The 25,367-nt window shown below is 40.6% G+C and overlaps 3 protein-coding genes across 3 annotated transcripts; all 3 read right to left on the reverse strand.

Moving 5' to 3' along the window:
* Positions 1 to 893: 893 nt before the first annotated feature.
* Positions 894 to 5,701, reverse strand: LOC148120009 (protocadherin beta-4-like). The gene has a single exon (XM_087896119.1). It carries the CDS (start codon positions 3,839 to 3,841, stop codon positions 1,457 to 1,459), a length of 2,385 nt encoding a protein of 794 aa, XP_087752245.1. The 5' UTR covers positions 3,842 to 5,701; the 3' UTR covers positions 894 to 1,456.
* Positions 5,702 to 9,202: 3,501 nt separating this feature from the next.
* On the reverse strand, positions 9,203 to 13,133 carry LOC146891779 (protocadherin beta-6-like). The gene has a single exon (XM_087896120.1). The coding sequence runs from the start codon at positions 12,530 to 12,532 to the stop codon at positions 10,190 to 10,192; it is 2,343 nt and encodes a 780-aa protein (XP_087752246.1). The 5' UTR covers positions 12,533 to 13,133; the 3' UTR covers positions 9,203 to 10,189.
* A 4,289-nt stretch (positions 13,134 to 17,422) lies between these two features.
* LOC148120010 (protocadherin beta-4-like) lies at positions 17,423 to 24,050 on the reverse strand. Its single transcript, XM_087896118.1, has one exon. The coding sequence runs from the start codon at positions 23,789 to 23,791 to the stop codon at positions 21,407 to 21,409; it is 2,385 nt and encodes a 794-aa protein (XP_087752244.1). The 5' UTR covers positions 23,792 to 24,050; the 3' UTR covers positions 17,423 to 21,406.
* Positions 24,051 to 25,367: the final 1,317 nt, after the last annotated feature.

A 25,367-nucleotide genomic window follows, 5' to 3' on the forward strand; every position in this document is an offset into this window, starting at 1 on the left:
GCAATAGTAAGAAAAACAAAGACATTACAACCCTAAAAAATGTGACTGACCACCTGCCCAGAGGGATAAGACTAAATTCAGAATCTCTGGCTGCCTCACCCTGACCTTCCGCTCCTGTACAATCTGCTGCATAGCAGAGAGACATAGGCAGTTGTTAGGGCGTTGACTTGCTGCCTTCTCAGATTGCCAGCTCTCCTGAAAAGCACAATTCCAATCCTGGCTTCTGTGGAGTAAGGCAGCACAGGTTCCAGTACTCCGGCTACATTTTGAGACCAGGTCTCACAACATAGCACTGGCTGGCCTGGAACTCACTTTTAAAGACTAGACTGGCCTTCAACTTAAAAATATCTTGCCAAGTTCTATCTCCTGAGTGGTGGAATTAATATAGATAGGCAGAATCACACAATGTGCTTACTATTGAACATAACATAAATAATCGTAATTCAGTAAATACACTGCTGTTCAATCAAGAGCAAAACAATACTTACTTTCTAGGAACTCAACTTGATTTGATTGAAAAGTTAAGTTAAAAACAGCTAAAATCATATTGCATATCAAAGAAAGGTAAATCCCAAAATTCTACTCTTGATCTAAAATCTATAACTACCAAATGACATAAAGCAAGAAATAGACAAGACTGTCAGAGTCCAGAAGAAATTTCTTCTATTGGAAGGTAGGGCAAGCTGCATGAAAAGCCAAGACCATCGTGCCACAGCCAAACCATCATGTCACAGCTTCTCCCAAAGGGTGGGTAGGAAAGCAGAAATTTGGTCCCTCATCACTCTGAACACTTTGGAGGAGGTCAGAAAATAGGTCAGATTTGGATATTGCTTTTTAAAAGCGTTATGCTTAGCAATGGATTAGCAATCTTATTTCAAAAATGGAATAACAAATCACAACACATTTCCTCTTTAATTTTCACTAAATTGCAATTAATGTAAAATTTTAATCTTGGGATATTTGAAACACTTGCAGGCACATAAATCAAACAAGCACTAACGTTTATGTTGCTCACAAGTGTCACAACTGAACGTACTAAAGTTCTAATGAAGGGCATCTTGACATGAATTTGTCAGACAAAAGTAGGCTAAGGCCAAATAAAAACTAAACATTCGAACCCTAAAGAGATAAAGTTACATGGGGAAAAGTGACACAATTATACAGATGTCCAAATTTTCTTATTAGTATTAAAGCGGAAAGTAATTCGATTTTATGCTACTAGAGTTATTTATAGTTATGAGAATATCAGTCACCAAAGGCATATAAAAATGAGGAAAATACATACTACACATATGTTATAAAGACAGTCTAACTATGTACAATAATACCTACAGGAAAAGTTGGAGCAGTTGGGCGTATGCACACATGCAGTAGTTTGAAAAAAGGTACACTTTACACTTATCTATATGAAAGTCTGCATGTTAATTCTGAAGATACAGGGGACCACTTTGAATACTTAACTGAAAAGAAAGCTATCCCTGCAGTGGGGACTTTCCTTAATTTCTCTCCCAGGATCCTGAAGCAACAAATTAGGGATCATGGGTTTGAGGAACTTGAACTCACCAGTCCCAGAGTCTCCCCTCAGACACACTTCATACTGATAGCTCTGGGACAGGGTCCCATCACCACTGACATCCACCAGGTGACCAGGAAAGTGTCCTTCAGACAACGAGCAGCCACCCACGGAGGCCGACCTGGCCCTCCTGCACAGCCTCACCCCCACGAACAGCAGCACAGACAAGAGGAAGAGCGAAGACACAGATGCCAAGGCAATGACCAGGTACAGCGTGAGTGCATCTTCTTCCTGTGTGGGGTCTTGCGCCACCTCTGGCAGAGGCAGGTAGGGCTGAGAGAAGCCATCCACCAGCAGCACATGCAGAGTGACACTGGCAGAGCGCTGAGGATCGCCATTGTCCTTGACCAGCAGCAGCAGCCTGTGCTTGGGCGCATCGCGCTCGCTCAGCAGCCTGGAGGTGCGCACCTCACCATTGTGAGCCCAAACGTTGAACAGACCAGGCTCTGTAGCCTTGAGCAGCTGAAACGACAGCCAGGCGTTCTGGCCAGAGTCGCGATCCACTGCCACCACCTTGGTGACCAAGTAGCCAGGTTCTGCCGCCCTGGGTAACAGTTCTGTGAAGGGCGCAGAGATGTTCTGCAATGGGTAGAGCACGAAGGGCGCATTGTCGTTGGCGTCCAGTACCTGCACGCGCACCAGCACCTGACTGCTGAGCGCAGGCGAGCCTTGGTCTGTGGCGCCCACCTGGAACTCGAAGGCCTCCAAAGCCTCGTAGTCCAGTGCCCTGAGTGCAAACAGCTGCCCATTGTTGGCATTGATGGAGATGAGCGAGGAGAGAGGAAGCTGCGAGTCTTGGGTTGGCAGCAGCGAGTAGGTGATGTGGGCATTGGAGCCTGAGTCTGAGTCTGTGGCGCTGATGGTGCCTATGTGCAGGGCGGGGCTGTTGTTCTCTTGAACAAACAGGGTGTAGGAGCTTTGTGTGAAGGCGGGGGCGTTGTCGTTGACGTCAGAGACCTCCACTGTTATGGTGTGCTGGGTTGTGAGCCTGGGTGTGCCCATGTCGGTGACTGTGATGGTGATGTTGTACTCAGCTCTGCTCTCTCTGTCCAGAGGACTCTCTGTCACCAGCGTGTAGAAATTCTTGAAAGTGGATTTGAGGATGAACGGCAGGTTTTCTGGAATAGAACAAACCACCTTTCCATTCTCTCCGGAATCCCTGTCTCCAACTCTGAAGATGCTGATTACGGTCTCAGGAGCATTTTCTGGGACTGAGCTGGTCAGTGAAGATATGGTCAGCTCTGGTGCGTTGTCGTTCACATCCACCACCTCTATCAGCACAGCGCCCTTCCCAGAAAGGCCTCCTCCGTCTGTGGCCTCGATTTCTACATGATAAGATTTAATTTTTTCAAAATCCAATCGCTTTTTCAGTCGTATTTCTCCCGTGATTTCGTTTATTGAGAAAGTCTGTTGAATTTCATCTGATGCTTGGAACAAGCCATAGGTAACTCTCCCAAAGTTGCCAGCATCTGCATCCTGTGCTAGGACAGTCAGGACCAAGGAGTCTGGGGGGCTGCTCTCCAGGACCTGCACCTCATAGGGGGTCTTCACAAATTCAGGGGCATTGTCATTGATGTCCAGGACCAGGATTCGAACCATGGCTGTTCCTGACCTAGGTGGAGAGCCCCCATCCAGAGCGGTGAGGGTCAAGCTCAGCTCTGCCTGCGCCTCTCTGTCCAGGGCTCTGTCCTGCACCAATTCTGGGTATTTCTTGCCTTCGCTATTATTTCGAGTGAGGACATGAAAATGAGAGTTGGGGTTGACTGTGTATTGTTGCAGCCCATTGCTGCCCACATCTAAATCTTGGGCTAATTTTAACGAAAACCGTGAGCCTGGCTGGCTGTTTTCTCTTATTTTCAAAAGCATTTCCCTATCTGGGAATTCTGGTGAGTGGTCATTTATGTCCTGAATAAATAATGCTCCTTGAAAATACTGCATTGGCTTTTCAAGAGACACCTGGAAATGCAGCACACAGGGGTTCACGGAGGCACACAGCTCTTCCCGGTCTAGTTTCTCCCTCAGAAGCAGATCTCCAGTCTCGGGATCCAGCAGCAATCGCTGCTTGTAATCATCAGACACCACCCGTGCAGACCGGGCTGTCAGGTCCCCAGATCTCAGACCCAGGTCCTTGGCCAGATGGGCTACAAAGGAGCCGCTTTCTGTTTCCTCCATGATAGAGTATTGAATTGTTGGCTCACTCCAAACCTGAACCAAAGCCAGTATAAAAATAAAAGCCATGACTTGCCTGTTTGGGTGAATTCTCTCCATCTTCTCCGTGTTGGGAAAGCGATTGTTTACATCCAATCCTTTAGCAGTCTCCCAGTGCTTTAAAACGCTGGCTTTTTGATTCTTTTTAGAAGGGATCTTCACAGCGTTGTTCTTAATGTTACATTAATCCGGTATATCCTTGTCCAAACCCCTTCATAGCTCCGCAGTCCTTTCAAAGCTCTTGCCTGCGTCTTTTGTTCTGTTTTTCCACAAGCGATTCCTGGTAGTTTAGTGATTTTTAATCACAATCTTAGCCTGCAGCGCCACCCTGTGTCTTCTTGAGGAAACTGAAACCGTTCTAGTTGTAAGTCACAACACTTGTTTTACTCTCCAAATCAATGCCACGTTGAAAGTGTATATGTTTTCTTTTCTTTGCCAACATTGTTTTTTTCCTTAAACTGCACAATTTGTAAGGTTGTCCTCCACTGTTCGTGAGAGGACTAATGAACACAAACCAGAAGACAGCTAGTCCTCGAACTCATATGTTTAAGTTTTGAATGATCAGGTAAGCAAAACACAAGTTCGTATTTCTAAAGTACTTTCTTACAGTTATAAAAAAGAAGAGTTACATGGTTAATAACAGCAGTCTGTGTGATTAGTATAAATTATTATAGAGGGAATTCACTTTTGAAGTGCTCCAATGCACAGATACAGGCGCATAGATCTAACTCATCAGTTGACCACATGAGAGTAATAACGCTGAGCGCACACCAGAATTTGACATTGACTAACCTTCCAGTTCTAAAATATTTGAAGTAGTTTGGTGCTATAAGTTTTAATGTACTCTAAAACTAAAAAAAAATATTTTCTGTGTTCAAATAGAAAATAGTATTTATGCATTTAATAAAATCATCCAAAGGTTTGATTTTTAATTTATAATATTTTCTTAAATTTGTTCGTTCTTCAATATTTTTTGACTGTACTGGACTCCTTGCATTTTCTCGTGAAAAATTTAGAGACACTTAGCAACTTCTGAGAAAAAAAGAAACTGGCATTTGGATAAGAATTCCATGAAGTCATACACTTTGAGGGTAATCTTTACAACATGGCGTCTTCAATCCACGTACCCCTTCCTCCTTACAGGTGCTTTACTGCAGTGTGGTCTGCCGTTCTGTGTGAAGCTCATCTACACCCTGGTCTGCTTCCTCTCTAAGCATCTTGTTCCTTTTGAGTCCAAGGAACTTTTCTTCATTCCTGGTTTGTCTGATGCTAATATGCAGAAATGGTTTATTAGAAGGCAATAATCTTGCGCTCTGCACACTTGCTGAATTTGTTTATCAGTGTTTGTATTTTTTGTAGATTATTAGGATGTGAGGTTACTCCATCTATAGCTATATAGATGTTTTCTTTTCCAATTATTAATAATCTAAATTGTTTTGTGAGTTGAGAAAATTGTGTCCTTTTGCCCACAAGGCCTATTTCAATGTCATTGTTGTGTCAGGCCAGTATGTTCCTGGGTCAATCCTTTGCAACTGCGGGGTATAATCCCATTTGGTGTTGGTGTTGGTTTGCCAGAATTTTGTTGAGGATTTTCAAATCAATGCTGGAAAGATGCGTTAGTACATAACTCTCTCTCCTGTTGTTACATTTGCCTGGTTTTGTCACAGTTTACTCCCATAAATGAGGTTTTTAGTAGTTGCTGATCTGATCTTCATTTTTTCCAACAGTAATATTTGATATATGGTTTTATGAGAAGGGACCCATATTTGAAGTATCAAGTTAATGACATGTTTTTACGAGAACATAAATATAGCAACCGCTCATTCAGAACAGGAATTTTGGGTGGTAGCTTACTGCTGCAGAGCATTATCAAATTTGCACATTTATTGCCTCGATTGCTGCTGTGAGTTTTCCATGTGTGTGTGTGTGTGTGTGTGTGTGTGTGTGTGTGTGTTGTTATTGTTGTTGTTGTTTTATTTTCTTTTGTTTTGCATTGCTTTGCTTAGTTTCGTTCTGAGACAGGATTTCTCTGTGTAGTCCTGGTTTCCTGGAACTCATTACATAGACTAGGAAAGCATCTAACTCACAAATATCCACATGCATCTGCGTCCTCAGTATTGAGATTAAAGGTCATTCCACATGGCTCTTCATGCGACTTTCACTCATCGATTAAGTTAAAAAAATATTTTCACAGGATCTCATTCTAGCACCTTAAAGGACACAATAACATCTAGGAGGAGGGTGACATTTTCTGAAGCCATTGCTTCTTAGAGAAAATGCAGAATTATAAGCCCCGAGGCAGATTGGGTCTAGCTCACACACAACTATAAGAATGAAACAGAACTTCTACCCATGTGTGACAAAGTTGAGCCAACCCCCTTATTTAAAACTTGGATCCCCTGAAATCTGAGTGCAAATGACTCTGAGACTCTAGTCTCTATTCTAAAGACCATTAGTGTGGTCAGTGTGAAGCCAGGACAGCGTGAAGGAGCTTCCAAAAGAAGGCAAGAAGCTGATAAAACATCATCACCAAGGATGACTAAGGCTATGGAAAGATGACTAGACAGGTTGAGTGTCTGTTCTCTCCCCTTGGACATAGAGATCCATAACCACATACAAAGACTGCAGATGAAAGAAATTTGATTTGTCCAAATCAAAAGCAGGAAATGACCATTGGGAGGTAAGTACCGGTTGATATAAAAATATGCCAAGTGGAATTGTTGTAAAGGGAGATGAGAGCTATGGAAACTGCCATGTATTACATGACTCTTGAGTTCTGGAATAGCAAATGTCAGAACATGATGAATAAATGAAATAATCTAAAATAAAATGAGACTTATCACTTTTCTAATAAAACTGGGGAAAGTCAAGTGTGTAAGGAAAAGGGATTTACATATAATAACTGAGAAGCTGGTGACACCACACATATAATCAACAGTGTTGAGTGACGGAAGAGCAGTAGAAAAATGTTTTCATTGTTAAGTATATCATTAACCAAACTATTATTGTTTGGCGTTAAAATTGGACAGTGTGTTTTCAAGAAAGTGTCTAATTCCTGATTTTTTTGTCTTTAAATAAAAAGTGACAGATAGTATTTACCCACGAAATTATGTTTTGAAAATGAGTAACTGAATCTCAATCTTGAAATTTTCATTTAATTTTGATGCTGTCAATAGTAACCAGAGGGCAATAGAAGCACGGATTAGAGGTCCAAGAATCTGAAAAGAGTTTTCTGAGAGTTAATTGGATAGACAGAAAAATCTTGTATTGAATCTCCCCCATCGCTAAAATTAAAGACATCAATAAGCTCAATTTGAAATTAAATTAGAGATTGATGCATTATTTTACAGTTCTCTGAGTTTTTAGAGAAACCGGCTCCATAGAGATTGGTGTTATTCTGACAAAATTAAATTGTTGTCCCCTTTACTGAATATGAATTGTTCTTTTGGTGTTGTTGTTTTTTGAGACAGGGTTTCTCTGTGTAACAGTCCTAGCTGTCCTGGAACTAGTTCTTGTGGACCAGGCCTGCCTTGAACTCACAGAGATTCTCCTGCCTCTGCCTCCCAAGTGCTGGGATTAAAGGCATCTGCCACCACTGCCCAGTGAATTGTTCTTTTGATTTGATGTGTAGATAAGTTTAAGATAAATCTTTAGGTCCTCAGAAAATTCATTGATTTCCTAATTGTTGCAAGTTTATTATCCAGTGACAGCAAGTTGAGTGCCAGTTTTGAATGAGACGTTGTGTGATGTTCTACAAGCTCAACTATAAGTGAACCCAAAAGAGCTCTTTGTCTACTGAAGTTATTTAGCAGTAAGAGAACTCAATTTTTGTTTAATTTTGTTTGCTCTTCAAACACTGAAGTATCAGTAATACCAACTTGTACATAAATGATAGTAACCTTAATACTAGAGAATTGATAGACAAAGTAATCTCTTTCGCTGATATCATATTTGCAGTTTGAAAAATGCCCCCAAAGTGCAACAGCAGTTAGCAGAGTTGGAAGCCAGCCTAGGCTACACAGAGAAAGGAGTAAGAACCTATCTCAAAATATAAGTGATAGCTGTAGTTCTGGAAAGCAATTCAAATAAACGGCTAAATGATTTTTAAGTGCCCAGAAATAAAAATAACTTTGAATCAAGACTGATTGTTTTATATCTTCAAATTCAGCCCAAGTTATCTTATCAGCTTGGATTTTTTTCTGTGTATAAATATAGTCCATCCACAGATTAAATTATTAATAGGATCTGGGGCTGAGGTGCAGATCAGTGATTGAAGGCACACCTTGTACACCATGGACCCCAGGCATTGAACATACACAAACACAGGCACACTCAGATAGACAGACACACACTCACACACATGTGCATCCCTACTGATAGTATCTTATTCTTTGTCTCCAGGTTGTAGATAGATTATCAACATATAGTCCTTCCACATTAGTGTGATATTATACACTCTATATAATAATAATACCTCTCAAAAATAATTGTCATATAAATTGCATAATTTTCAAGAAATTGAAGATATGTATGAAAGAATAAAAATTCGACAAAAATTTTCATACAAAATATTTAGGCATAACAGAAAGATGTTTTCCCAGTTATTCAGAATTCATACTACAATGCTTGTTGGCATAAATTTTTTATGCTAAAGAGCTTCCTTCTTGAAAAGTGATTCCCCAACTCTTGCAATCATTGAAGTGTGGTTATAATTATACATGACACTTATTAGTAACTAAGAATATGTCAATATTTTCCCCTTCACACTCTTAAATCCCCCTTTTTGCTTTCATGTACTTCTTGTCTTTTAGAGAGTGACCATTTAGCTTAAATGATCTAGAGCTCCAGGTCTCCCAAAATTATATTTTCATTCTTGATTTCTGAATAAAGTAACTCCATTGTGCATGTATGTGTCCATTCTTGACTCTCCAGAGTTACCAAAACAATTTTCAAGTTTTTATAAGTTCTATTATTTTTCTTGTAGACAAAATACTTGAATGTTAGATAGACATATCCAGATGGCAATACAGTAAAAGTAAGTTTTAAATAAATTTAACCAAGAAAATGGTTGGTTATGTGAAACTTTATAAATTTTTTTCACTCAAAATAGCCATATTCTGGGTTTTGGTTGCTTTCACGTGTTTTTTTTAGTTTTAGAAAAAAATAAACTTCCCAGTGGTATGTTTTTTTCCTATTATAAATTCCTATATTTGTACACTTTTCAGTTAAAATGTTGTAGGAAGGATACTGGTGTGGATTGGTAGATTTCATTCCCAATAATCCTATGTCATGACAGATAAAAATAGAAAGGAAGAACCCATGGATAGGACGCAATGGAAATAGTTCCCCTGGGTCACCCTGTTTATGGCAAGTAAGTATTAATGATAAAAAGACTAAAAACACTTAAAAGCCATTCATCTCTGTGGTTTGTGGAAAGTTTAATGGGCCCTCATGTTTATACAGCATTTATAAATCAGATTATAATCCAAACACATGGCTCACTAAATGTCTTCTCATACAAGGTGAAAAGCACACTCAGCCACTGGCAATGGCTTAGGTCAAGCAATGTTATTTCTGGTACATTTTAGAAGTCATTTTGGCTTGTATTTAAGCAAATAAAGTCTTAAAATAGTAATTATGATTGTCAGTAAAGATGACAAATTGAACAATATACTCCTTTCATTTATGTACAAAACATGGAAAACTATGACATATGACATTATCTCATGCTCACCTTTCATTAGCTGTGGGGAATTGTGGGTGAGGGAAACACATACATGCACGATGGAGTTACTTTATTCAGGCATCAAGAACAAAAAATGTCATTTTGGGGGACATGGAGCTACAGATCTTTTAAGCTAAGTAGTCACCTTCTAAAAGACAAGAAGTACGTGAAAGCAAAATGGAGCACTTAAGATTGTCATAGGGAGGAAAACGGAGGATTAAAGAATGTGATAAGTGAATGGTATCAATGTGTGGTGTGTGCACCTCTGAAAATGTCACAATGGGTGCTGAACATTGGAAACTTACCAAGCTGGATGGAAGTGAAAATCAAAATGAATGATATACAGCAAGTTATATACATAGCCTCAACAAGACACCATTTAAAGTGGGTGTTGCAGAAATCCATGCTGGTTATAATGAAGAGGAAGAAATGGGTTCCTAAGAAAACTATTGAAATAACCAGAGAAACACAACAGAGTTATATGTCCCTCCTCCCAAATTAGTGAAGAAAAAAATGCATTAAGGCTCACAAAAGAAAAAACTATTCCGTTTAAAAAAGGAATAAAATCAACATAGAAACACATTGTCTCAAAGATTATTGAATGCAAAGGAAAATATCAACGGCCAAGCAACAAATTCTGATTCGGTTATAGAACCCTAGGTCTCCCGGATACTGAACGTGAGCTAGGAGTTCTGAAACAGACCATTGGGAATAAAGGGGTTGAGGAATTTGAAATCTGTGGTCCCAGAGTCTCCAGCCAGACATACCTCATATTGATAATCCTGGGACAGGGTCCCCATGCCGCTGACATCAACCAGGTGTCCAGGAAAGTGTCCTTCAGACACAGAGCAGCCACTCAGCGAGGATTGTCTGGCCCTCCTGCACAGCCTCACGCCCACAAACAGCAGCACAGACAAGAGAAAGAGCGAAGACACAGACGCCAAGGCAATGACCAAATAGAGTGTGAGCAAGTCGTTATTATCCTGCGCGGGGTCGCGCACCACCTCAGGCAGAGGCAGGTAGGGCTGAGAGAAGCCATCAACCACCAACACTTGCAAAGTGACACTGGCAGACTGCGGAGGATCGCCATTGTCCTTGACCAGCAGGAGCAGCCTGTGCTTGGGCACATCGCGCTCACTCAGCAGCCTGGAGGTGCGCACCTCACCATTGTGAGCCCACACGCTGAACAGTCCGGGCTCCGTGGCCTTCAGCAGCTGGAACGACAGCCAGGCATTCTGGCCAGAGTCGCGATCCACCGCCACTACTTTGGTGACCAGGTAGCCTGCCTCTGCTGCTCTGGGCAGCAGCTCTGTGTAGGGCGAAGAGGCGTTCTGCAGCGGGTAGAGCACGAAGGGGGCATTGTCGTTGGCGTCCAGCACGTGGACGCGCACCAGCGCCTGGCTGCTGAGCGCAGGCGAGCCTTGGTCTGTGGCGCCAACGTGGAAATCGAAGGTCTGCAGGGTCTCATAGTCCAGCGCCCTGAGCGCGAAGAGCTGTCCAGTGTTGGCATTGATGGAAATGAGCGAGGAGAGGGGCAGCTGCGGGTCGTGGGTTGGCAGCAGCGAGTAGGTGATGTGGGCATTGGAGCCTGAGTCTGAATCTGTGGCGCTGATGGTGCCTATGTGCAGGGCGGGGCTGTTGTTTTCTTGAACAAACAGCGTGTAGGAGCTTTGTGTGAAGGCGGGGGCATTGTCATTGACATCGGAGACCTCCACTGTTATAGTGTGCTGGGTCGTGAGCCTGGGTGTGCCCAGGTCGGTGACTGTGATGGTGATGTTGTACTCAGCTCTGCTCTCTCTGTCCAGTGGTCCCTCTGTCACTAAAGTGTAATAGTTCTTGAAAGTGGGTTTTAAGAGAAATGGGAGATCATTCGGAATAGAACACACCATCCTTCCATTGTCCCCAGAATCTGGGTCAGAAACAAGGAAAACAGCAAGTACAACTTCAGGAGCATTTTCTGGGATGAAACTAGTGAGCGACGATATGGTGAGTTTAGGGGCGTTGTCATTCACATCCATCACCTGTACAGCTACACTGCATTTTCCTGAAAGACCTCCACTGTCTGCTGCTACAATTTCCATGTTATAATACTGAGTTTCCTCAAAATCCAATACCCTTTTGAGACGAATTTCTCCTGTGACTTGGTCTATTACAAATGGTTGAGAAACTTCACCACCTTGAAACAGAGAGTAGGCTACATTCCCATGTATCCCAGCATCTAAATCCCTGGCAGAGACCGTCAATACTAAGGCATCAAGGGGGCTGTTCTCAGGCACCTGCACCTCATAGAGCGACTGTACAAACTGGGGAGCGTTATCATTAATGTCCAAGACCTCAATGCGAACTGTGGTAGTCCCAGACCTGGGCGGAGACCCGCCATCCACAGCAGTGAGAGTTAAACTGAGTTCAGGCTGCTCCTCCCTGTCCAGAGCTCTGTCCAGCACCAGCTCTGGGTATTTCCTGCCATCAGCTCGACTGTGAGTAATGACATGGAAGTGGAGGTTGGTGCTGACTGTGTAGTTCTGAACAGCATTGCTGCCTATGTCAGGGTCCTGAGCTGCCTTCAGAAGAAACACAGACCCTGGCTGGGCACTTTCTTGAATTTTTAGGAGCATTTCCCTGTGAGGGAACTCTGGAGAATGGTCGTTTATGTCTGTGAGCTGCAGGTCAGTTTGGAAGAACTGCACAGGGTTTTCCAGTATGAGCTGGAAGTGCAGCACACAGGGTTCTGTCGCCCCGCACAGCTCCTCGCGGTCTGGTTTTTCCTTCAGAAACAAATTCCCGGTCTCTGCATCCAGCTGCAAGAGCTCTTTGTACCCACTGTGATGGATCTTCACCCCTCTAGTGGCCAGTTCCCCCACCTTGAGCCCCAGATCTTTTGCCAGATTAGCCACCAAGTATCCAGTCTCTGTTTCTTCTGGCATGGAATATCTTATTGTCTTACAGTCAGCCTCCCACAAAAGCAGCAATATAGTAAGAAAAACAACTTGCCTTTTCTCTGGTGTTTTTGCTAGAGCTTTCTCCATTGTTCAGATGTAGTCCAGATGGAGCTCCTGCTTCTTAATCTTGTCTCAATCCACACAGTTAACGTTTGGTGAAATAGCCTCCAATTAAATCTTACTGAATTGCTTCCAGGAGTCTTTCCCCCAAGACCTTAAGTAAATGTCCCCTTCTTTTCTGGAACACTCCCCATTCTGATTCCGGGGAATGGCGTCCTAGGCATTCTCGGAGCCCTTGTTATACAAATTGTTAGTCTGCAGCGCCACCGTGCGTGCTATTCTAGTATTGCAAATAGTGTGGTTCACTTGTTCTCAGTTTCAGCACTGCTATGTTTAAACACCCTTTCAGATACAGAATTATCCTCCATTGCATGCTCTAATCTTAGCAACGAGAAATTTTAACACATGTATTGTGTTAATTTTCAGTGAACATAACTTTTTAAACGAACAAAATGGCATATTGATCAAAAGGTGTTTTTAATACAGAGGTTCAATATAATGGATATCTACAAAATTTTTGAGTATTCCCAAATTGCTCTTCATTGAAATGTTACACACACATAAAAACTGGCACTAATCTTAAGTCTACAGAACAGCAAAGAGTCACGAAGTTAATATAGATGAATAAATCTAGAGGAATAAATAGCTTCTATCTAAACAAATATTGTCCCCGCTGCTATTCATTAGTTTCTACTCTCGTCCTCGGCACCACCCTGACTTGGATATTTTGCCTTTCTTAGAACTTCTATAAAGCAGTGCCAGTAGAGTACCTCTCTGTCGTGGGATTGCTCTCCGCTGTCATTCTCCGTGGTTAGCGGATATGTGGTATGCTCTTCTCATTGTTTATGGCGTTCCTCCAGGTTTGAGCTATTAGTTGCATATACTCCAGTTAAGGATCATTGTGGGTTTCAGGTTTGAGTTTTATTTGTCGTTTGTTTTGGTTTCAGACAAGATCTCTCTCCATAGCCCCTATATGATCTATAATCATATAGATTAGGCCGAACTTGAACTCACAGAACTGCCTGCCTTTACCTTCCAAGTTCTGTGATTAAACGCATGTGCCACCACTTTGAATTTTGAATGTTACTCCAATGAACAATCTTTCATACATTCTAGGTATAAAATATGCATATCATATGTATCAGAGCTGTTTATTGTGCATCAAAGTGTGGAAATACATTTGTCCTTGGCAAACACTGTGAAGTAGTTTTCAGAATTAGTTGTGCTGAGCTGCCCCTGGTGACTCGCCCCTGTAGTCCTATCTCTGGGAAGACACACATGGGATATCTCTCAAGTTCAAAGCCAGTGTGGGATATATAGTGTGTCACTTTCTCAACAGTCTTTCTTTAAAAGCTAGGAATAAAGATGCAGCTCAATAATAGAATGCTTGCTTAGCGCACTCAGTGAATTGGGTTCCATTCCCAGCAATGTGAAAAAGTAATTCCAGCAACACATGAAAATTCCAGTTGCTCCATAATCTTATCAACACTTGATGCTGTCTTTCCAGTTTTAACCACTCTAGTAGGGATGTCATAGTGTACATTTAACTAGTATTTCACTGGAGGTTAATGAAGTGATGCAAACTTTCACATGTTTATTGACCATTCAGGTGCATTCTCATGACAAGGTCTTTTATACATTTTTCTATCTGAGGCATTGGTCTGATGGCTTCTTGGTCTGCAGGAGAATCTTTATTCTTAGTGTAATACCATTTTTGCATATGTATATTGTAAATAATTTTTCAATTCTATGCTTTCTTTTTTAACCTTCTTATGGTGTCTTTGAGAAACAAAAGTTAGTTATCTTTAACTTAGTCTGATCTGCCCAACATTTTCCATTTCTGAGTAACACTTTTCTCCTATTTAAATCCTTTCATCCTCAAGGTCATAGCAAATCTTGTGTATTTTGGATGATTGTTTCATTTTTCACATTTAAAAGTATTGCTTCTGAGTTGTCCCAATGTCCTAAGTTAGGTGGTCTTGAATCAGCTCAAAGATTCCATTTGCCTCGAATATCAAACAGTAATGCTGTGTTCTCTTATTTCTCATAGCTCTATAATAGGTTTATTATCTTCAGGGTAAGTTTTCCTCTGAAAAGATGAGTTTTAAGGAATTTTAAATTCACAGAAAAAATAATTCAAGACACAGAGAATCTGCACAGCTGGGTACACCCTTCCTCCCTGTCATTCCCTCCAGAGTGGTCCATTTCTTATAACTGATCGAGCTTCAGTATTAGCACATATTTTTTTCCTGAGTCCTTCACTTTAATCGGGATTCCCTCTATGTACTCTACACTATATAGATTTGGATTAGTTCAACATGCATCCATTTTAGAGTACCACAAAGTAGTTCCCCTGACCCCAAATCTTCAAAATCTGTTTGTTTAATCTTCCTCTCCCTTTTCTGAATCTCTGGAAATCATTTATCTTTTTTTTGAGACAGAGTTTCTTTGCATAGCCATGGCTGTCCCGGAACTCACTCTGTAGATCAGGCTGTCCTCAAACTCCGAGATCTACCTGCCTTTGCCTCCTGAGGGCTGGGATTAAGGCTTTGTGAAACCACTGCCCAGCTCACTTATCTTTTTCAATGTCTGCAAGCTTTTGCCTTTTTAAAATGTTATGTATTAAAAGTTTTCCAGTTTTGCTTCTGTGATGAATATGTGTTTTAAGTTTACTTAATGCCTTTTCATGGATTGAGAGCTCATTGCATTTTGGTATTGAATAATAATTTGTGACTGAATCAGACTTTCTCAGTTTCACTTACTGAAGGATCTTGGTCACTGAAAGGTTTTGGCAAGTGATTTTAAAGGTTGCAATAAATACCACACCCCAGTTTTCATGTAGTCTTAAACTTAAGGCTAATTTCATAAATACAAAAAAATGATTAAAAATGTGCTTGGCAATCCTAGAGAACCTAGACAACAAAGAAGACCCTAAAAGAGATATGCATGGATCTAATTTACATGGGAAGTAGAAATAGGCAAGATCTTAGTAAATTGGGAACAGGGGGATCATGGGAGAGGTTGAAGGGGAGAAGAGAGGAAGGGAGGAAAACAGGAAAAAATAACATTACTCAAAAAAAACAATTTAAAAATTAAAATAAAAATGTTCGTGGTTTTGCAAGAAGCTGCAAAACCAACTTCTAAAATAGCTGTACTATTTTCATTCCCACAGTCCATGCATAAGGGTCCTTTGTGCTTCAAGTCATCTTCAGCTGGTAGTGGGTGTCAGTATCTTGGAGTCTGGCTGTTCTGCATTATGGTTGTGCAGTGATATCCCTTTGTTACTTGAACTTACTTGCATTTGCCTAATGTCATTGATATGGAGTCTCTTCCCATGTGCTTATTTGGCAACTCTGAGTCTTGTTTAGTAAGTATTGGGATCTTTGGCACATTTTTACATGATATTGTTTTCCCAATGTTGAGTCTCGAATGTTTTTATATGTTCTGGATAGCTCTCTTTAATGAAACACATCCACTGACAGCATTTTTCCTGGTCTGTGAATTCTTTTCGTTTGTTTGTTTGTTTGTTTTGTTTCATTTTAAAATTTTCTTTGTAGAATCTTTTGAAGAGCAGAAATTTTAATTTGAATTAAATCTGTATCAGCAGTTCTTTCTTCCATGTATTACACTATTGTTAGAGTATACTCAGTGTTATTTTGGATTAAGATTGCTTTATTATTTTCTCTTTGTATATAAATACAAAATATATATTCACCCCATCAAATTCACAAAGAAGAATGTTGAAGGTTTTGCCTAAGATTTTATGTTAGAGAAGTTGTTAGTTTGTTCCTGGCTGCCTAGACCACAAAATAATCACTCAGAAACTATAAAATTTGCAATACTGCTTGGCCAATAGCTTACACATATTGCTAGCTAATTCTTATATACCAAACTAACCCATTTCCATTAATCTGTGCATCACCATGGGGTCATACCCTACCGGCAAAGATTCAGTAGGCTCCAGCAGAGGCATCTATCTCCTCCAGAAACTACATGGCTTCTCATAAATCCCGCCTACTCTGTCTCTGCATTTCTGTTTGGATTTTCCGCCTGGTTTTACTCTGTTAAGCCATTGACCAAAAGCAACTTCTTTATTAACCAATGGCAATAAAACGTAATCACAGCATACAGAGGGGAATCCCACAACAATTTTACAATTTCTATTGATTGCTTTAAAGGTAAACAAAATTTTATCCACAGTCTTTCCAATAGACTGTTATGCATTCCTCAATTGACTTAGATCTTTATATTTTTCTCAGGAATGCTTGATCTTTCTGCTTTACAACTCCCGATTAGATTTGTTTCTAAAGACTTATATATTTGGAAGTCACTTTAAATGCTTTTAGTTTTTTCACTTTTTCTTCATTTAAACAGAACTCACGCATGCTGTCGACTTTGCATCTACTGCCCTTCCTGACTCCACTGATGACTTCTGATTGCAGTGTCTCCATAGCTTCTGTGTGTATAATTGCGTCATTTAAAAATATAATTTTATTCCTTCTGGTGTGGCTTTTATGTCTTCTTTGCCTTATTCCTCTGGATGAGACTGGTTGTGTAACCTTGGTACTAGACAGGGTGGGCATCCTCGTCTTCTTGTTGATTGTCCTCAGAAAATATCCAATTATTTGCCTCCAGTGATATTTAATACATTTGTATTTGTTTAATTTTTTGAACTAGGTTCCTGCTGTGCAGCCTGCACTGTCCTGAACTCCCCACATAGGCCAGGTTGACCTCAAACTCACAGACATCCACCTGCTTCTGCCTACTGAGATTAAAGGCATGTGCCACCACATCTGACTACTGTATACTTTTGAGCATACTTAAAATTCCTTTCCACGTTCGTTTGTTAACATTGTATCCACTTGATTGTGATGGATTTTGTTCAGAAAGTATTTCTGTACCCATTCAGATTAATCATTCTGTTTTTCTCCTTTATTTGTTGCAGTGGTACATTACAGTGATCAAATTTCAAATAAAAAAACTTGCATTAGAAATAGTAATTCATTATTTTTTTCCTCTTACATATATCTGGTTTTGATTGCATTTAAAAAAAGAAAAATGGTTTGTTTTGCCATTTCTTTCTTGCAGCTTCCTTTTGAACCCTTGATGTCTAACCCATTCAGAGATGCTGGTACCCAGCTGAGTTGTGCTATGTTGACTACTTTTACAAGTTTATATGTTTGTGCTAGTTCTCATATGCATGCTTGTAATAATTCAGTACATGTAATAGATTTATATAATACCTTTATCTAAGATATGATTGATCAGATTTTATATTTTCTTCAGTTTTGAATTTCAAATAGCATTCTACATTAATTATCAAGTACAACAATATTTTCCTTATAACTTTTGACATCCAAAGATTAATTAAAACAAAAATAAATGCATTGTATATGAAAAAGCATAACTGATCAAAGAGACCATGGCCCACTAGTTCAAATGATTTCATCACCTGAATACATTCAAATTTTATTTTTTTAACCAAACATCTTGCACACAATAACCATGCACACAATTCTTATATACTGTGTTTCTTGACTCTAAACTTTCAGCACAAGTGAGACAAAAATAGAGGAGTGAGAAAATAAGAGATAACAAGAGGGATAACAAAGATGGCAGGGAGGAAAAGGAAGGTGCAGCAGCCATGGTTTGAGAAAAAGGTCATTGGAAAGAAGTGCTTTCTCGTGTGTCTGATCTTGTTGCACTAAGACTTCTTAGCAAAGTAGAGGAGAGAGCAGCCACGGTTAATGATAGTAATTCCACATAGTAAATCTATAATAACCAGAAAGTAGATACAATACATGATGGTGTAATTTATCTGATAGAAGTTGTACATGTAGATTATGTAGGTGTGCATGTATATATGACTTCTCCATCACGAAGATGTGGTCATCTCAATGCTTTATAGCTAAAGGAACCAAGGGAGAATTGAGAGATGAAGACTCAATCCCAAGGTAAATATAAAGATCACATGCAGTCTTTAGTTGTTACAAATAATGAAGCTAGAAATAAATTATCATTGGAAAAAATTTATAAACATAACTTTTAAATAATTCTACATATTTACTGGCTGACAGTCTCGGAGTGAGCTGGGATGACATAGAGACAATGGGCTGGCATAGCAGGGAGAAATAAAGATGTAAAGTCAAGGGACATGGAGAATAGAATGAGAATCTCAAAAAATAAAGTTTACAAAAAGAAATAATAAAGAGAAGGAAGAAAAACACAAACTTCAAATAGAAAAACTGTTTTTTTTTCTAAAAACAGACTTAAAATATCCTTAAGGAAGGCCTACTAAAACAGCAAAAATATAGAAATGTGTATACTAGTTGTATGAGCAGAAAGGTATTTCAAAGAAAATCTTTTAAAAAAACTCCCCCAAACCTAAATCATCATATAAAATATGCCCATGAATGAATGATCAGAAGAAAAAGGAGTGAGACTATTAGATGAATAGTTTAGAAAACCAATTTTTTGAGACAGAGTCTCACTACAGAGCCCTAACTGGCCTGGTACTCACTCTGTAGAACACACTGGCCTCTAACTCAGTGATCCACCTGCCTCTGCTTCCTTACTATTGAGACTGAAGGAGTGTGCCACCATTTTTAAAGCTTTTCCTGCTTTCTCATGTTTTTCTGTACACCTATTCCTCTGCCTCTGTGTTATCTTAAGACACCACTGTTCTTGCTTTATAGAGCCAACACCTGGTCAATATTCACTTGTAACCTTTCCTGCTACTTTTTACCTCTTGACACAAGTCTGCAATTCTTTGGGATTGTTTCCTTCTGCCTACTTAATTCATTAAAAGTGTTTCTCTCAGTGCCCATGTGAGGCAATGATTTCTCTTGATCTTTGCTGAGAAGTTTCAACTCTGAAGGCTGTGTGTGTTAGAGTTATACTCGGGAATATTTTTGCCCAGGAATTTAAAGGCTGTCTTTGATTTCATGACTAATGCTCACAAGACAGTTCTTGGCTTTACAGATGCTCCTTTAAGAGAAATACATGTCTTCATAAGGTTGCTTTAGTATATTTCCCCTCCTGGACCTTGCATTGAGCACCTCTCCTGTGAGATGCTCAAGTAGGCTTTGCTTCTTACAGACCCTGATGAGGTTGCGCTTGATACCCTGGGTAGTCAAAGACTCACCAGTGGTAGAAACTCTCAGTCTTTGTCTCTTCAGACATTGGTTAGCCCTTTCCCACACCTCAAATCTCCTCTCTTACCCCCTCCTCCCGACAAAACCCTTCTTCCTAACAGATCTCCTCCCCACTTTCAGGTCTTCTGGGTGGGGCTTACTGACTTTCAAGGTTATTTATTTCCTTTTAGTTGAATGACAACTAAAAATCTACATTTCAATAAGAACTTAAACTGCTGTAATTTGCCTTTTTCATTGCTGTGTAGCTTTGGTGGCAAAGGAATTTGGGTAAAACTACAACTGCTTCACTTCACATAGACTGAGAGTTAAAATTTAGAAATAGATGGTGAGATATAAAGAAAGTTTCTATTTTCTGCCAAAAGTTCAAAGAGTTTTGACATAGTCTTCCTTATCTACAGACATGCAAAGTGAGTTAGAAGCCCAGAAATCATTTCACCAGGCTTATTGGGCACAACGAAAGCTGTGACTGCAAATCAATAAGCATGCTACTGCTCCACTTTACTAACAAGCAAAATACTATTCATTATTATTCATCAGTTTAACTCGAGGTAACTGAAGGGTATGCTAAACAATAAAACAAAATGACTTAACATCAAAAATAATATTTGCTGATTGATAAACTCTACCCAAGGCACCAGATAACACAAAGAAATAAAGCTGAAAACTTCTAATAAACAGAATGAAGCAGAATAGTCAAATTTCAAAAGAAATTTTCTCATTTGAAAGGCGAGAGAAGTGTTCAGAAAAGACACACAAATTAAACCATGGACTTATTTGGATGAGGAAAAACAAGATGAATGTGGTGCCCTCAACAATCCTACATTTTCCTTTTTCAGAAAGATAGAATTCTGAGATTAATTATCAAAATTATCAAAAGATAAATTTATTAATATATAAAAGCAACGATTTAACAGTTTTATTTTTTAATGGGATGAGAAAATACATTTTCTCTTTAATTTTTGTCAAATAAGAATTCAGACTTTAAGGGTATCATTTCCAGAACACTTGCAACCGAATAAAGAGGACCACTAGCAAGCATGGTGCTCATACACTTGACATTTTTACGACTTGGTTATTTAGGGCATGTAGCCTGATAGTGAACACGACATGATGTGGCTTTCCATTCAGGCAGAAAGATCCAGACAATATAAGTAATTTTAAGCAATCTACCTTTGTAAAGACAAAAATACATGGAAAGGGCAGGTGCCACAAAAAAAAATCCAAGTTTTTTTGAGAGCAGTAAAATGTCTCAGAAGATCATTAAGAGTATCACTCAAAGAAAATTTTATACCATTTGGGTTCTTTAGAGCTATGGGAGTATTAATCGCCAAGAGATATTCATATGCAGAGAAAAAATATGCTTGGTACAACTAAAAGCCTAGTACTTTCACACCAACAAAAAAGAAACTATCAGAGCAATTAAGGATATATGTACTTTAGACTAGTAGAGAACTTCGTAGAAACAAGATCATTTCTTAAAAGAAAACAATGGTACAAAACTTAGGAATTTACATCACTTAGATCGGTGGTTCTCAACCTTCCTATGACCCTTTAATACATTTCTTCATGATGTGGGAACCTGGGAGCATAAAATTATTTTGTTGCTACTTCATAACTGCAATATGTCTCTGTTATGGCTCATAATGTAAATATCTGATATGCAGAATATCTGATGTGTAACCCCTGTGAAAGGGTCGTTCGATCCCTCAAAGAGGTCCCCCAAATACACAGGTTGAGAACCAATGACTTAGTGAAAAACAAAACTCTCCCTGCCATGGAGATTTTCCTTAAGTTCTCTCCCAGAATCCTGAACCAACAGCTCAGGGATCATGGGATTGAGAAATTTGAACTCACCAGTCCCAGAATCCCCAGATAGACACACCTCGTACTGGTAGCTCTGGGACAAGGTTCCTGTTCCGCTGACATCCACCAGGTGTCCAGGAAAGTGTCCCCCAGGAGCAGAGCAGCTACCCAGAGAGGCTGCCCTGGCCCTCCTGCACAGCCTTACCCCCACAAACAGCAGTACAGACAAGAGAAAGAGCGAAGACACAGACGCCAAGGCTATGACTAGGTATAGCGTGAGCAAGTCGTCATCGTCCTGCGCGGGGTCGCGTGCCACCTCCGGTAGAGGCAAATAGGGCTGAGAGAAGCCATCCACTAGCAGCACCTGCAGACTGACACTGGCAGAGCGCTGAGGATCGCCATTGTCCTTGACCAGCAGTAGCAGCCTGTGCTTGGGCGTATCGCGCTCACTCAGCAGCCTGGAGGTGCGCACCTCGCCATTGTGAGCCCACACGCTGAACAGTCCGGGCTCCGTGGCCTTCAGCAGCTGGAACGACAGCCAGGCGTTCTGGCCAGAGTCGCGATCCACTGCCACCACCTTGGTGACCAGGTAGCCTGGCTCTGCCGCCCTGGGCAGCAGCTCTGTGAAGGGTGCAGAGGCGTTCTGCAGCGGGTAGAGCACGAAGGGGGCATTGTCGTTGTCGTCCAGCACGTGGACGCGCACCAGCGCCTGGCTGCTGAGCGCGGGCGAGCCTTGGTCTGTGGCGCCCACCTGGAACTCGAAGGTTTGCAGGGTCTCATAGTCCAGCGCCCTGAGCGCGAACAGCTGACCATTTTCGGCATTTATGGAAACCAGCGATGTGATGGGCAGCGAGTCGTGGATGGGCAGCAGCGAGTAGGTGATGTGGGCATTGGAGCCTGAGTCTGAGTCTGTGGCGCTGATGGTGCCTATGTGCAGGGCGGGGCTGTTGTTCTCTTGAACAAACAGGGTGTAGGAGCTTTGTGTGAAGGCGGGGGCGTTGTCGTTGACGTCAGAGACCTCCACTGTTATGGTGTGCTGGGTTGTGAGCCTGGGTGTGCCCATGTCGGTGACTGTGATGGTGATGTTGTACTCAGCTCTGCTCTCTCTGTCCAGAGGACTCTCTGTCACCAGCGTGTAGAAATTCTTGAAAGTGGATTTGAGGATGAACGGCAGGTTTTCTGGAATAGAACAAACCACCTTTCCATTCTCTCCGGAATCCCTGTCTCCAACTCTGAAAATGCTGATTATGGTCTCAGGAGCATTTTCTGAGACTGAGCTTGTCAGTGAAGATATGGTCAGCTCTGGGGCATTGTCGTTCACATCCACCACTTCTATCAACACAGCGCCCTTCCCAGAAAGGCCTCCTCCATCCGTGGCCTCGATTTTCACATGGTAAGATTTAATTTTTTCAAAATCCAATCGCTTTTTCAGTCGTATTTCTCCCGTGATTTTGTTTATTGAGAAAGTCTGTTGAACTTCATCTGATGCTTGGAACAAGCCATAGGAAACTCTCCCAAAGTTGCCAGCATCTGCATCCTGTGCTAGGACAGTCAGGACCAGGGAGTCTGGGGGGCTGCTCTCCAGGACCTGCACCTCATAGGGGGTCTTCACAAATTCAGGGGCATTGTCATTTATGTCCAGGACCAGGATTCGAACCATGGCTGTTCCTGACCTAGGTGGAGAGCCCCCATCCAGAGCCGTGAGGGTCAAGCTCAGCTCTGCCTGCTCCTCTCTGTCCAGGGCTCTGTCCTGCACCAATTCTGGGTATTTCTTGCCTTCGCTATTATTTCGAGTGAGGACATGAAAATGAGAGTTGGGGTTGACTGTGTATTGTTGCAGTCCATTGCTGCCCACATCCAAGTCCTGGGCTAAATTCAGTGGTAACAGAGAGCCTGGCTGACTGTTTTCTGGTATTTTCAAAAGCATTTCCCTATCTGGGAATTCTGGTGAGTGGTCATTTATGTCCTGGATCAGTAATTCTCCTTGAAAAAATTGCACAGGCTTTTCAAGAGATACCTGGAAATGCAGCACACAGGGATCCACAGAGGCACACAGCTCTTCCCGGTCTAGTTTCTCCCTCAGAAGCAGATCTCCAGTCTCGGGATCCAGCAGCAATCGCTGCTTGTAATCATCAGACACCACCCGTGCAGACCGGGCTGTCAGGTCCCCAGATCTCAGACCCAGGTCCTTGGCCAGATGGGCTACAAAGGAGCCGCTTTCTGTTTCCTCCATGATAGAGTATTGGATTGTTGGCTCACTCCAAACCTGAACCAAAGCCAGTATAAAAATAAAAGCCATGACTTGCCTGTTTGGGTGAATTCTCTCCATCTTCTCCGTGTTGGGAAAGCGATTGTTTGCATCCAATCCTTTAGCAGTCTCCCAGTGCTTTAAAACGCTGGCTTTTTGATTCTTTTTAGGAGGGATCTTCACAGCGTTGTTCTTAATGTTACATTAATCCGGTATATCCTTGTCCAAACCCCTTCATAGCTCCGCAGTCCTGGCAAAGCTCTTTCCTGCGTCTTTTGTTCTGTTTTCTCACAAGCAATTCCTGGTATTTTAGTGATTTTTAATCACAATCTTAGCCTGCAGCGCCACCCCGTGGCATTTTTGTGAAACTCTTACAACTCTATTTTCAAATTAACTACTATTTAAGGTTTCCAAATTAAAGTCGTTTTAAAGTGTATGCAGATTTTTCTTTACCAGTGCTGTTACTGTTTGAAGCTGCATAATTGGTACAAGTATCCGATATTTTTCATGAGTGGGATCATGGAAACAAAACTCGAAGACAGCTGGTCTTATCACACGTTGACGATTTGAATAATCAGGTAAGCAAAAGAAGAACTCATTTTTGTCAAATATCAAAGTATTGAGGTTAATGCTAAGAGTTTGTGTAATTCACTTTAAATTATTATGGAAGAAATTATCTTTTGGAATACTCCACTGCACAGATACAGTTGAATCGTTCGAATTCATCAGCTAACCATTTGAGTGAAATAGTTACAAACCAATTGGTGTATGTTGGTGAAAGCAAACTAAAATTTTATATTGACTAACCTTCCAACTCTAAAATATTCAAATTAAATTATATCAAAAAGAAACGTTTTTTATACACTCTAAGGCAATATCTAACAAATTAATGTATCCCTATTTAAATAGAAAATGTATGTACACATTTAGTGTATAAATCATTCAAATATTTTATTTCAAACTTAAAATACCACATTAAAACCAGAAAGTTTGATTTCTTCAAATTTCTCCTTTTTTTCCAATAGTGTTTTGGCTATTCAGGAGTTCTTGCATTTTTACATGAAAAGTTTAGGGACATTTTGGTAACTTCTAGGATAATGGCAAACTGGTATTTTGGTAAGAATTCCTTTAAGCCGTAAACTAGTTTGAGGATAATCTTTACAATATAGGGTCTTCAGTTCATGTACACTTCTTACATAGATCTTCAAGAATTTTCTTTATGTTGTCTAGGGTTCTGAATGAAGTCCATTGACATACCTGCCTGCTTCTTTTCTAAGCATCTTGTTCCTTTTGATTCCAAGGGACTTTTTCTTCATTTTCATCTTGTTCAGTGGTAGCATGCAGAGATAGCTACTTTTAGGATAATGATCTTTTAGCCTACAAACTTTCAGAACTTGTTCATTAATGTCCATATGCTTGCAGATTGCTTAAGATTCCTTAAAAGTCACACCAAAGATAGTTCTGTATTTTCTCTTTCTAATTCAAAGATTTTCTGCATTTATTAAAATGATTGTGTGGCTTTGGCATTCATTTGGTCCGTAAGTGATCTTTCAGTATTGATTTTTATATGTTGAACCATTTTTCCCACATAAATTCTTGTTATCTATGATGTACAATCTCATCTGTTATTAGTGCTGGTTTGCCAACATTTTGTTTT

Source organism: Myodes glareolus, chromosome 13 (genome assembly GCF_982192425.1).
Source record: "Myodes glareolus chromosome 13, mMyoGla1.1, whole genome shotgun sequence".
NCBI classification, from domain to species: domain Eukaryota; kingdom Metazoa; phylum Chordata; class Mammalia; order Rodentia; family Cricetidae; genus Myodes; species Myodes glareolus.